Here is a 14,566-nt window from a genome sequence, read left to right as displayed (position 1 = left end):
CTCTAACCCCACACAGCACCACGCACTGGTGCTGCTCCTGCAGAACTGAGGGCTGCTGCTCTACCCAAGGTATTGAGCCCCTGAAACACCCTGAAGCACAAGTGCATGGACAGGCAAGTGGCTGCATGGCACCAGTTCTGTGAGGCTGGATATGCCTACTCCTCTCTCCCAAGTGCTGCACATATTTGCATTATCCAAGATCCTCAGCTTTTCCAAATGTAAGGGGGACTTGACTGACAAATGATCCAAACTGGACGTATATCAACCAGAAAACCTTTTCTGTTTCTACTCAAAGTAGCTCATTTCCACAGAAATAAAAGTCCAGGGTGATATTGTACATCCAGAACAAGTGGTACTGGGCCATGAATATTTTTGTGCCTCACAGTTCTCTTGTCTTTCTCTTCATCTTCTCACACTTGGACCCCAAAAAGAACCTCAAGCTTAAGACACAAATACAACACACAAGGACTCTTCTCAAACAGTTTAATAGCAAATAAACAAAGGAAGGTACCACACTTGGCATATACAAAATGACTTGTTGTCGGTGTGTCTGTGCAATTAAAACAGCTTTAAGTTGCCCTTTGGGACAAAAAGAAAAAAAACACACACACAAAAGGAAGAAAATTCCTTTAACACATACTCGCTTGTTCCAAACTTGTAACAAATCTTTTCATTTTTAAATCCACTACACAAACTCTGTGATCAGATCAGAAAAGCAACACGCGCTCCTCTGCTTTTTAAACCATTAAAGTAAAATCTGTAATTCTCTACAGAGTACAACACAATTTCACACAAAAAGACATTGTGTTTTGCAAATCAAAACAAGAAAAAAAGGAACAGCTCAAACAAGGTAAAGAAAAGCATTTCTACGACTGAACCACGACTTCGAGTTGATTAAATCCCGTTAACTGCAGAACAGACTCTACATTTGGTCATAGTGGCAATTTGTTTTCTCATCACATTGTGAATCACTTTACATTGTTTTCTAGTAGAAAAGGCAAAAAACTGTACAAAACCCCTAGTGTTAAATACAATGTTTGTACCAATAAAAAAGCCCACAGGTTTGTCTCCAAAATGTAAATTTTCTTTTTAAATTATTCACAAAAAGCAGCCAAAAATCAGAAAGGCAGCTGCTGCTCCACTGTCTCAAATCCATTAAAACCACCACAGAACAATTAAAACGACCAAAGGAAGAAAAGGAAAGAAGAAAGGAAAGAAACACCCAACATTTGGCATTTTGGTTTTCATCAGATATTTTTCCACAGGTTTCCCCAAGGTTCCTTACGGAACCAAACGCACACGTACAGAAACGTACTGGCAGCTCCTCCACACACCGCAGGGTATCAGTGCCCCCTGGCACACAGCCCTGTGCATTCAGACTGTGGGACTAACAGCAGCCAGCCCCCAACCCTACTTCCCAAATAAACCAGTCTCTGCCCTTTTTCATTCAGCCTCACGATTCACTCCCAGGTACATGTATCATATTCCAATTGCTCTCTTTTGTAAGCAGATTAAGGACTGTCTACACAACTCTGGTCAACACCTAGTCAGAATACAGTATCCTCGACCAACTCAGAAGTAGGATAGAAAACAATCTTTGCATCTTTACATTATCCCAAGCACTGGACAAAATGAAGATTTCTATCCAATCAAACTCTACTTGTTTTCTCAGCAAAACCCCTTCTCCTGGAATTCCATTTCACATTATTTCAACTTTTAAGATACCTACACTAGCTTGCTGCTGCTTCTGACTGAAATTTCATCACAGCACACACTCTTCAGGTGCCTTCATCTAGAAGCTACTTCCCAGTTGCTACCTGTGCAGATGGTACGTAGGGCAGGGGAAGCCTGCTACCCAGAGAGCAGTAACCTGTTCTAGTTCATCCTGCAAGCCATCAGAACTGCTCAGCTCATTACCCAATTAAAAACAAAACAAAAACTAAAAAAATCTCCGCAGAGATTCCCCAGCTAAGGCCCTTGAAAAGAGAGCTGGGGATGGTACCCTGTTCAGATAACAGCTCCAGAGGCTGCTGTATTGTGCTTGTCATTTGGGAAAAGAGCCAGCAGTTGTAGGACCAGTGTTACAAATGCTTTCTCTGGGAAATTTAAAACACTTGATTTCATGAGCTAACCTGGATCCTTCCAGAATCCTGCCACCAAACTCTGACTGATGGTATTAGACTGGGGCTGGACTTCACAGAAATGTGCCCTGAGTTGTGCAAAATGCTCAGTGTTTGAAATGAGCCCTCGCTTCAGACAGCTTTGGAAACAGAAATATTGTGAGTTCCCCCACCTTCCTGCTCCCAGCTATCCCCTTCCACCAAAGCTTCCACTAGGGGAACAGTTTAACCAAGCACCCTCAGAGCTTCTGACAGCACTGGAGATGGAGCAAGGTCCAGGTGCTCTGTCAGGCAGACAGTCTAAGTGCACAGGTAGATGCCCTCAGGTGGCTTCTGATCAGATATTTGTCATACCAAAACCACCAATTTAAAGGATACCTTTGAAACCTATCAAATTGCTCAGTTTTTGCACAAACTATAGAAAACAGAGAGGTGAAGGTGATATATACGAGGGTGTGAAGAAAACAGCAGGAAACATGCACAACATTTTTGGGCACTATCTTAGTTTGAAAGATTAAAACAAAAACATCACATTTTGCTGAGGAGATTGTAGTTACAAAAAAAAAACCAAGCATGCCAGAGCTTAACAAAATACAACAACAATTTTGATCAAATTTTCACTGCAGACTGATAATCACACTGGGAAGCGGGGGAAAAAATAAAAATAATAATTAAAAAAAATCAGTAAATGTCAGGGCAAAAATGTAGCTACAATCAGAGGAAAACGTAGTTCAAGTGTTTTCTGTTGATGCCACTTCAAGTCACAAGTTTGAACTCATAAAAACACATGCTGTCTCCTCAAGCACAGAAACCAGATCAGCAAAATGTGACTAGGAAGTCTCCTGAAAGATTGAGTCACACCATATAACTGACTTTTTCTTTGAACTCTGTTTTTAAAACTAAGCACACTGAAAAAAACTAAGCCTAGAAAGTGATTGGCTGTATGTTCACAGAAATACAAATACTCCACAAGGTATGCTAGCAAGGCTGCTCTGAAGACAAATTACAAAGAATCAGATTCACAAAATCAAGTGGTTATCTTACGAAGGTCTAGAAAAATAGAAATTCTTTTATATTCAAATGCAAGTTTAAATATTCCCCTTCAGCAGTCTTTCTAGCAAAACCAATTTGGCAGCACAAAAAAAAAAAAAAGAAAAAAAAAAGAAAAGAAACAAACATAATAAAAATACACATCAGCATCAAAGGTCAACACAAGGTCAAAGGTGAGAGTTCAAGCATCAGAGAAGCTGAAGAGACAAGGATTTGGACGATGTACTTGAACGCCACATCGACATGCTTTAGGCACAACGATGAACAAACGGCAGGAATCTAGAAAAAAAAACAAACCAGAAAGAGGGAGACCCACTGAGTTACACAGAGCAGTACATCCAAACACGGAGAGAGAGAACAAGAATGGGCACTGTACAATGAGATCTCCTGGGGAAGGGAGTTGACAGGGAAGGGCAGCACATGCCAACGATGGACAAGTAAAAGTCAAAGTACATGAAGGACACCAAGTAAACATCAAACTGCCAGAAACCAAATGGAAGCAGAGGCCTGGATTTCCCTCTCAGCACCCAGTCTGTGGAGCATTCCACAGCCTAGTGACACACTGGTTAGAATGCAGTCACCTTGCCCCGTGCCCAGTGTGTCTACTACCTCTGTTTAGAACAGAGTAAACTCCCTCCCCAGGAGACCGATTCCAAAAAATGTGACTCCAGGGCAAACACTTGCCCACAGAGACTGAGACCATGAGAGACAAGACAGAGGACACAAGGGATTCACAGGTGGTTTGACGTTTGAGACTTTTCTTGCACTCTAACATGGGAAATTCTTAGGCAGTAGTAGCCCAGAAAATCCACGTTCTTTCCTTTAGCTACAGTTTCTTCTCATTCCCTAGGAGCCCATGTAACTGGGGGTGGGTGATTTGGAAAAGGGAAAAAAAAAAGATTATACAAGACAAAAAGCCCACACATCAGAGAAGAATTTCTTAAGACTTGACTGCAAGTTAAGACTTGTCCTAGCTGAGCACTTGTCATACCATTAGACCTGCACAGGGATTTTCCATTCCCAACCTTTTATGTAACAGCCCTCAGCTCCCTGGCTTCATGAGGAGGAGATTCTGGGCTCTGAGAAGCTCTACAGTCACTGTTGCCAGTTTGATGAGCAGAAAAAATGTGTTTCCTGATATTTTTTTGAAGAGTTTATAAAAAATAATTCTTATATTAAGTGACATAAATACCTCTGTTCCCTCCCTTCATGTTGTGAGCTGCAAGTATCAAGGAACATTTTGGGATGAGAGTGGGAGGCAGAAGAGAGAGGATATGGTTTGTTTTCTTATTCTGCCTCCCCATACCCCCAACTCCCCTTTAGCTCCTGTTTGGCCTTAATCTTCATCACATCTCAAAGCTTCTGGTTACAGACTAGAACAAGGTGAGATTTGCATATTATCTAACATAATTTGAGAATAGCAAGTGTCGCACTCTCATTCCACTGCAACAAGAAACACATTGTCTACTAAATCAGCAACACTCCTCTTATTAGAGCTGCTGAGATTAATTTGCTTTTCATGCTTTCCAATAAAGGGAAAAGGACTTCAGTACAGAGTTTAAACCAACTCCAGCAGAGTACAATGCAACTCTTGCACTTGTTTCTGTATTTCAAGAAATACTGTAGATAATTTGCAGATAGGTGCCAGATTTCACTCTTAAACCAGAAAAGCAAATTCATCATGAACTGAGGCATGAGAAACATCAAGAAGCATGAAATCAAGTGACATCTTAGCATGCACCACTGATAAACTGTGTGATTTGTCTGGGGATTTTCTTGATAAGGATTCTTCAAATATTTCTCTCAGCTATGTTGAGGGCAAAGACTGAGTTTTATCTAAGCCCAATGGAAAGACTGGCCTATAAAAACAGAACCATGAGATGCTGGTCAATGTCTTAATGACTTGGAGAAAGTTATTCCAGTTTGTCCTTGTTTTATTCTCAAAATAATAATTCTGCCTTCTGTGTTTTATATTTTGTGGCAGGTCTGCTAGGGATATCAATCATCTTTAGGTTTAAATGTCTGCAACAAGAAGCTTTCAAAGCATTTTACCTGTTCATAGTTGCACCCTTCATTTGCAATTTCCTTTATCCAAGTTGGTTTTAGGTATTTCCAAATAAAATAGGAACAAACTCATTCTGCTTTTTTGCTCTTCCCTAATCCACAGCCATTACCAATTCAGTTAGATTCAGCTTGCATGATAGAAGTATCATAATATGTGACTTTCAGTATTCAGGTGAAAAGCTTTTTCCTGATAGATGCATTTGCCAGTGAGATTCTTCTGAGCTGGAAGTTTTTAATAATGCCAGCTTTGTATTATAAAAAAACTAAACTACAAAGAGCTATCCTATTTTGGACTGGTGATTATCTAGGGGACTAAAGAAACGATGATTTCATTTACTATAGTATTGACACTGAGCAGTATCAGACTAAGTTCACAATTTTTTCAACTTGTTACATCAGTAAATCAAATATCTCCTGAGAAAAAGAATAAATCTATGAAGTAGACCATTTCCACCTCATAAACTAAGAATATTTTAAGTATTTCCTGGTGACACATGTAATAAGGAATTCTATTTTATCAGTTCTTTTAGGTTTTCTTGTAGAAAATCAGGTTCTTTGGTTTTAAGCATATAGTACTCTTTGCCCATGTGGCTGCATCAGCAAACCTTCTGGAGTTTATCTGAACTCCCCCAGCTCTTATCTTACTATCCAGGAAATAGAGCATTTGACACTGAATGAGAGCATGATCTGACACTAAAAATTTAAAAGCCCCAAGTCCCCAGAATCCCAGACTTTCCTGCTAATAAGTGAGGAAGAACTAACTGGCCTAAGACTGAAAGGTAAGAGCAGCCTAAATCCTCACAATCAGCAGCAGCCACCAAACAGACGGAGAAATGTTGACTTTTACTGATCAGTTTTGTTATGAGAAAAAAAAATCTGCCCAAGTCACAAACTTGATACATTTATTAACTTTGGCAACATACACATTGATACACCAAGAAAGGGAAATCTGAAACAAATACACAAAAAGGGCAACATCTTCAGCTGGTGAAAACGGATGCAGCTCTACTGCATTCAGAGAGCTGAACTGCATTGATTCAAACCATCTGAGGATTACATCTTTTAAAATTTAACCTGCATAGATTTATTTTCTTTTTCTTTTTGGCAATACTTATAGTTACGCCAGTAAGGCACAAGAGCTAGCCCAAGTTAGGTGTCTTAAGGTGATTATGTCTGGGAAGAGTCACTGATCAAACTAAGCCACAGTGTAAACTGGTGAATCTCCTAAAATTAATAGGAGTCACACCTATCTGCAACAATGCCAAGCTTGATCTGTAAGTTACAGTATTAAGGACGCAGTATGGGATGAAGAAGCTAAAATATCTAATTTTGGGCAACTGAAATGACTAGTAAATAGGCCAGAGCATCAGGTTAAAAGAAAAACAGGACAAAGGTCTTGGATGGTACAGTGGGGTAGGATGCAAAGAAGGTAAGAGTGACTGTAGAGACCCCAGAGCACAGTGCTCTCCTCCACTGGTTCACAGCATTCATCTTCCTCGTTTAGCAGTTGTTGGGCTGCAAACAGGCCACTGAAAATCAGTAGTTTCAATCATGCACATCATTATGTGTGTAAAACAATCACATTCAGGATTCTACAAAACCCTGGCCTTTTTTTTCCAGTGAAATAATTTAGGTAATAAATATTCTCCACCCTGGAGCGGTATAAAACTTCTATAAAAATAGAAACAACATTCTTGGTTACAGCAGGTTGCACTTGGAGCAGATGCTCCCAACTATGTTTTTTTATGTTTTTTTTTTCCTTTTTTTGAAAAGTATATAATTTATATATATATATATATATATAAAAAAAAATCCCATCATCACCCTGGAGGCCTTCACACTCCAACACTCTTTTCTCAGAAAACCAGGACACATCTTTCCTATGGTGCAGAATTCAAGTGTACATGGTTCACTTCAGTGTATGTTTACGTTTCTAGAGAGATTCAAATAATTAACATAGAAGGGTACCACATGCCAGCATAACTGGGAAATTTGGCAATCTGGCCTTTGAAACTTTGCCACCACAAAATTATTTAAATAATACTGACAGATTTATCTGTCTGCCATCAATATGGACAGACTGACATCAACTGTTTGATTTTCAGTCTAAGAACTGGAAAGGGCTCCCCTTGGATGTTACATATCAGGCCTTGAAATTTGGAGGTTTGAGATCCCAGGGGGCCCAGTCCCTGGAAATGCCCAAGATTCCCAACAGATCACAGCACACAAGTGGGGATTTGGAACCGAGATCTCAGGTTTGATGGGTTTAGTGCTCCTCCTGGTGGAGCAGAACACGAAATCCTGACCCTAGGTCTGACCTCCACACATCGTTTAGCAGCTGGCTCCCAGACTGCAGTGTTAGCTGGAGCCCTGGGAAACAGCCTTACAACTCAGGAATACAAAGAAAACAAGGAAAAAGAAATATTATGAGGTAAATCGAACTTCTGTTAAAGACACAGAAATTGTAAACTTCCTCTTGTGACAGAGGTGGATTTTGGTGGTTATAAAATGGAACTCTACACAGATTTCTTGAAACAGCTCAGGCCAGAGTGTCAAAAGTCCTTTGAGCCCCCTAAACCCAGTGAATACCAAAGGCCCTTAGCAATGCACTAGCAATTTCACTGGTGCGGTGCAGAAAAAGCGTGTGTTCAGTGAAGGGGTGCGTTCCATTTTCCTTCAATATAAAAGATAACAGCTTGTACCAAAAGGCAGAAAAAGACTGAATGGCTCAATACTCTGGTTCTGCAGCTCCTGGTTTAGCCTGTTTTGCACTGGTACACACCACCTTAAAGGAAAACTGCAGCAGAGAGATACACCTTATTACTAGACCAAGTCACTGCATGAATTTTGTTCATTAAAAAAACCAACAAAAAACCCCAACAAAACAGGAAGTTATCATTTCAATAAACAATCAGCACTTACATTATGCTTATGAAAAGGAATTCATAGCAATCTCTGCAAAAAAAGGACATTATTCCACAGAAATGGGCAATGTGATGTGTTAAGAAGAAAAATTGTCAAAAATTTCTGCAGGTTATCAGGGATCTAAAGTTTATTGTTTTCAGACCTAGATGTATTCATCCAGACTAAGCTGCCTCTACCTTTCCACAAAACCTAGATGAAGTACATAGGTTAAGTTTTCTTATACATGGAGAAATTCACTGCATCTCATTAATATTCCACTGTAGACAGAGAGTGAAATTTTCTGGGCAGAGACATTATCTAATAGTTTTATAAAGTGCTGTGTACATTCACACTGCTATATAAAACCTAGTTTATATACAGCAAAGAAAATAAAAAAATCACTGCAGTTTTCCTTTGGCTTGTTAATGTGTTCAACCATTTAGCCCGTCTCCTGCTTTAGAGATGATTTAATAAATGCCCACCGTGGCGTACAGCTAAGGAAATTCCAAAGAGCGGATGGGGCATGACAAAGGCCACATAGAGTTGGTTCTTTCTCACCCAGGACTCTGTTCTCCTTGCCCATCTTTGTTTTCATCAGCTGTTCTGTGTTATTTCTGCTTTCCCTGCTCCTCTCTACCCCAAGGCAGTGTGGTGTCAGTTTCTGCTGCTCCCTTTAACCTTCTCTCCCCACCCCCAAGGAGCTGGCATTGGTCCTTCTCAACACACACTCATTACAAACACAGCAAACTTCAAATAAGGGAGGGAAAAAAAAAACAAAACTAAACAAAAAAACCTCAGCGATATGGCACCTAAACTCCAAAGTAAAACACTGGAAACAAAAGCACAAACTTGTCCTCCATCCGAAGCGGGATTCTCAGCAGAGGCTGCAGCAGAGTCTTCAAGGGAAGATGTGCCAGATAGAAGGCATGGATCAGCTTCCAGGACTGTAAAAACACAGCCTTAGGGCTTCGAATCACTAAGTGCGCTCCTCTCCAACTTACCAGAAGATCCTTCTCACTCCAGTCCCGGAGGGGAGGGGTGCTCAGTATGGCTTGCTGTCGTTCTTGGAGCGCTTGAGCTGTACTTTCAGCCGCTTCATGCCGATCTGGAAGCCGTTCATTGACTGAATGGCAGCCTGCGCAGAGACAGGATTGTCGTAACTTACAAAACCTGAGGAGAGGAAAACACACAATTACCCCATGCCAGAGCTGCCCATAACGGCTACTCACAACTGGAAACGCAGGCACTCACAAGGTCACAGAGGTTTGCATGAAGTGCCATTTTCAGAAGCTCACAACTGTTTCAGACTCCTCATAATAGCTTCTAAAGGCTCTCATTGCTTTCTGACAAATGGAACTTTGGCCAGAAGATACACACAGCTCAGGAAATTAACTTTTTTTAGTCAATCAACAAAATAAGTACTGCTGTTTATAAGAACTCATACCTGGGAGAAAACCAAACCTGGAAAATGTTCATCCAGATGCAAAAGCTCATTAAAGATACAAGATGGAAATCACCCTCATGACATTATGGGAGCAGATTTGTTTGGGGTGAAATAGCTGCCAAGGAAGGGTAGCACTGGTACCACTATTGTGTTTAGATTGCTCTCAGATGGGAGGTTGCATATCATTCCTGGAAAAGATTATCCTGAAAATAAACTTCTCCAGTGTTTTGAAGGAGCCTATTTTAAATAACTCCACTCAATGTCTGGAGTGAGAATAACTCCCACTCCAGTCAATGGCTATGTGTCCATATATAAGTATTATAACTGAATGATCAGCATATTTCTGTGCTCACACAAAGTATCAGATTGTCCACATCTTTTGGCTCAAATAGGAAAAAATTCAGGATTTTATGTAGACACAAAGCTATCAAAACCATAGATAAAGGTGCACCTCTCTTATTCCATCGCAAGAAATCTCCATCTATCAAAATAGTCATGAGAGGTTATGGCACCACAAAAATGCAATATGGTACACACAATAGTTATTTATAAAGATATTAATAGAAATAATTCATAATAATAATGTACTAAGTAATTTATACAAATTATTGAAAAAATACAAAGAGGCAAGAGGAAGAACTATCTCAGGATTAGAGTCTGCAAGCACAAATAATAATCACATATCATTCTGAGTTAGAAGGGATCCAAAAGGATCAAGGAATCTAAATCCTAAGTGAATGGCCCAAAAGGGGTTTGAATCCACAACCTTGGTATTATTAGCACAGTGCTCTAACCAACTGAGCTGATCTCAGTGAGAAATATCTAGGGCCAGAACACTACAATAGGGCACAATAGAAAGAAATTGTGAAAAGCAAAAAGTCACATTGAAAATCAGGAAAATACAGTTTATTGCTGGAAGCATTTGGTTTATTTATTTATTAGGAATATATAGAGATTCCCTACTTAATAGTTAGACTAGACAATATACTGAAAAAGAGATTACTATAAAAGCCACCTTTTTACAGATAATGATTTATTAGAATGACAAAATATACTGAGTTGGAATGGATCCATAAAGATCACTGAAGTCCCTGCACAGGACACCCTGAGAATCACACTGCTCATCTGAGAGCACTTTCCAAACACTTCTTGACCTCTGTCAGTCTGGTGCTGTGACCACTTCCCTGGGGAGCCTCTTCCAATGCCCATGCACCCTCTGGGTGAAAAACCATTTTCTAATATCCAGCCTAAACCTCCCCTGACTCAGATTCAGGCCTTTATCTCAGGTCCTGTCATTGGTCACCAGAGAGAAGAGCTCAAAGTCTGCCCCACTGCTTCCCCTTGAAGGAAGCTGTAGATCCAACATACCAAAACACTTGCTTAGATTGGTCTGCTTATCAATGAAAACCTTGGCAGAGACGACATTTCCAAATGGCATAAACATCTGCAGCAGATCCTGATCCCCAAACTCCTGGGGAAGATGGTAGATAAACAGATTGGCTCCCTCTGGACCTTCAAAGAATAGGAAAATAAATTCAGAAAGAGCACGGATACCACATACCCACTGCACAAATAAAGGTGGAAGAGCCAGTCAAGACAAATTTTCTCGATAAAACAATGAAACTACTGTTTACAGTACTGCAGAGCACTTGATTCCAGAACAAATGAGCATGACCCTTTGCTGGGATTGATCACTCAAATAATTCTAGCTCTTTCTGACCACTTTTGTTTGTACTTTACACATTGTGCCAAAACCGGTTCACAGATATTTGCTGCAATGCCAGCTGAACAGTAAGTTTGAATGCTAGATGTTGACTGAACAAAAAATGGCTATGCAAAAATTGTGGTCTCAAAGCAACTAAGTAAACTTCCAAACAAAATACAAATAATCACATTGCTTGTAATCTGACAGATTCTCTTCTAAACATGCAACATTTTGCTGGAAACCTAATCCTACATTACTTTACATTACATACTAAATTTAACCTGAATCTGTAGAGTGAAAAGACTGGCATAAGTAGCTGTTGGAAGAGGTGAAGGACCCAGAAAACAGCATTAACAAAACCACATCTGCTTCTCTGAAGGGATCTGTGGGATCTGTCAGGCTGTGGACTCATATTCTCCTTCCCTCTGAGAACATGCAGGAGTGCAATTAAGGAAGCACTTAAGACTAGACAAACCCCGTGAGAAACATCCTGTATAAAAACTACTTTGGGCAGCCCTTAGTAGAAAGATCCCACAGACCTTTTTTATCTTCAGTAACTCCTGGATTCTAAAATATGACACCAAATAAAAAATCTGCAGGTAAAGTAGATGCAAGGGCTAAGCTTGCCCTTTTTAAAACCTGTCTCAAGTAGTTTCTACAACTTTCTGCCTACCTTCTTTTTGACTTCCTGCTGCACCAATACTCTGCTGTGTTAAGAGACTCTGGTTATAGAGTGTGGGCAGTGCAGCAGCAGCATATTGCTGGATTCCAGAATAAGCCTGTGTGAGGGCTTCCATTGTGCTACCTGTCCCATTTGAGAGACCACCACTGCCAAGTCCTCCATTTAAGGCTGCCATTCCTGTATAAGAAAGAGGAAAATAAAAAGGACTGAGTGCTTCCACTGAGTCAGATCAATAACCTTTCAAATGCTCTGCACAATTACAGAAAGCAGGGAGTAAAAAAAAAAAAATCACCCCAGAGACCCATCACAGGCTGAGGAATGAGAATCAGCTATTCCCCCAAGGCAGCACTACACATAACTTACCTGCTAAAGAGCTGACGTTGAGGCCTGCTGTAGCACCTGCCAGTGTCTGCAAAGCTCCAAGAGAAGCCATTGGATTAACAGAGGAGCTGCTACTGGAACTTGGTGAGGAACCTGCTATTAAAATAAAACAATTAAACTTCAACTAATATTTTTTAGTCCTGATGATTCAACTTCTTCATTAAGTTATTCCAGCAGAAAAAACTAGAAAGGAACAGATCCAGGCAACACAGGATACTTTATGTCAAAAAAAAAAAACCCAAACCCACACAACTTGATTGATCATACTGCTTATATGTTCTTATATAAGAACACAGACATTATGTTCTAAGCCCATCCTTATACATTTTTAAAAATTTCTACTTCATCATAACATCTACTCTTTGTAGCAATAATAATGTCAGTGGGTGTAAGACATGTATGATTGAGACATTATACAAATGTTGGCTCTGTATCTCAACATAAGGTAACCAGCAGTGATGCCATGTTTCCTGCTGCCTAAAATAAGAGTCAGTTGCTATGTATTAACATATATCCTTGAAACATCACTCAAAGTGAAAAAGACCTGCAACACAGGTACTAGGCACATTAAAGAAAGCTGAACATACAATTTTCCCATACTGCCAGAACAGGAACACTACATGCTCAGATTATTTTGACACATTTAATAATTTTCTATTAAAAATCCTGCTGCTGCAGCTGGGGCTAGGACTGAGAGAAGTCTTGAAATGTACATCCAAAAATAGTCTGTCCTCTATTCCAGTAACATCTTCAACTACATTGACTCAGTTAGAGAAGTCTACCAATATAGTACCTAGGACAGTACCAGCTTACATGGCTCACCAAATTCTACACCAGGTAGAGTTAGTTCTACAGTAGTCAACATCAAAATCATAAGAAAAAAAAAGCTGGTATATCAAAAGAAAAAGAAGTTCATATTGAGGTCAGCTATAAAGATTTATGGACATGATAAAATAAGAAATGCATAGAATTTTTATGATTGTATAGCAGTGGTTTTTCTAACAGGTTTGTATAGTAGTGCAGAAGAAAAGCTATGTGTATTGCTATTAACCAAGATGTTTATATTTCCTGCACAAGATGCACTAGAAAATATTTATGGCTGCTAAAAATTAAAAGATGGCCAAAAAGATTAATTGAAGACTGATGCTGTAGAGGCATCTTGTAATCTGCTTGCAAGAGGAATTTATCAGTTTGACCAAGAAGGTAAGAGAAGAACTGAATGTGAGGCATTTTCAGTTTTCCTCATGTTTTTGTGATTCTCAATTATGTGGCACACATCCATTGAAACTTTTAAAAGACCTGTTAGCATCTTTCAAGCAGTTTCACACACACTACATATTTACCATTTCATGTTTGTAGCACAAAGTCTCTGCTGGGGTGGGATATTGGAACAATTCAAATGCAATAAAGCCTAACAACCCCCTAACTAAAGTAGCTGTACCTAACCAAGGCTGCATGAGAACCTGAGAGCTGCACTTCATATCACTTTTTGTAATAACAGATAGAATGACAAACCTACTCCTGTACATGTTAAGACAAACTGTCCTAATAAATCAAAAACTGAAAGACAATGTCCCAAACTATTTTAAGATGCTTACTCTGATGAAAGGAGACACTTCCTGTCTTACTATCAGCAGCATATTAAATGTTGGGAAAACACAGGGAACAAGTTACAGTAAAACCCTCAAGCTGGTAGAAAAATTAGCACAGCTGGCTGAATAAAAGCCAGAGTTCAGAAATCATACAGTTACCTTGATTTTAGAATATCACTTGTTTCTGCAACATTTCATTGCTGATCTTTATAATTCAAAAAGATGCTATATTTGACAGATGAGAACACCATTTTAAAAACCCTTTCAAACCTATCCCAAATAAAATAGCAGCAGCTAGGGAAAAGAAAGGCTAGAGAACAAAGTGAGAGGGAAAATGGATATCTTCCCTACTTTAAAAGGCTGTGATTTCAAATAAATTAAGTTAAACCACTACAAAAAGCTGATCACACAGTTATTTTAGTTTAGCTGCCTTTATCAGAAATTTCTTCAGACAAAACAAGAAATGCTTTAGTACTGAAAATGCCAAGAAAACCAAAGACTTGTCTGTATTTTGTTTATCTTGTGTACATAGGAATTGAAGACAGCATCCCATTTCTGATGATGACAAAAGGCAGAAAAGTAATGGTAGAGCAGAAATACAGGCCAATTACAAAGGAATGCTTC

General features: G+C 39.5%; 1 protein-coding gene across 15 annotated transcripts in view; it reads right to left on the bottom strand.

Moving 5' to 3' along the window:
* Positions 1-469: 469 nt before the first annotated feature.
* The window catches only part of CELF1 (CUGBP Elav-like family member 1), a 58,783-nt gene continuing 44,686 nt past the window's right edge, over positions 470-14,566 (bottom strand). For 8 of the 15 annotated variants that reach the window (XM_059849337.1, XM_059849327.1, XM_059849331.1 and 5 more), the window contains 5 exons: positions 12,333-12,446; positions 11,961-12,146; positions 10,951-11,094; positions 9,140-9,308; positions 470-3,449 (listed from right to left, as the gene is read on the bottom strand). In XM_059849337.1, the coding sequence (XP_059705320.1) occupies positions 9,181-9,308; positions 10,951-11,094; positions 11,961-12,146; positions 12,333-12,446 (572 nt within the window). In that variant the 3' untranslated portion in view covers positions 470-3,449; positions 9,140-9,180. Of the gene's footprint in view, positions 9,309-10,950; positions 11,095-11,960; positions 12,147-12,332; positions 12,447-14,566 lie in introns of all 15 variants that reach the window. The other 7 variants (XM_059849328.1, XM_059849332.1, XM_059849326.1 and 4 more) reach the window with 2 other exon arrangements.

This window comes from Haemorhous mexicanus, chromosome 6 (assembly GCF_027477595.1).
Source record: "Haemorhous mexicanus isolate bHaeMex1 chromosome 6, bHaeMex1.pri, whole genome shotgun sequence".
NCBI lineage: Eukaryota > Metazoa > Chordata > Aves > Passeriformes > Fringillidae > Haemorhous > Haemorhous mexicanus.
This window is presented reverse-complemented; position numbering and strand designations above follow the sequence as displayed.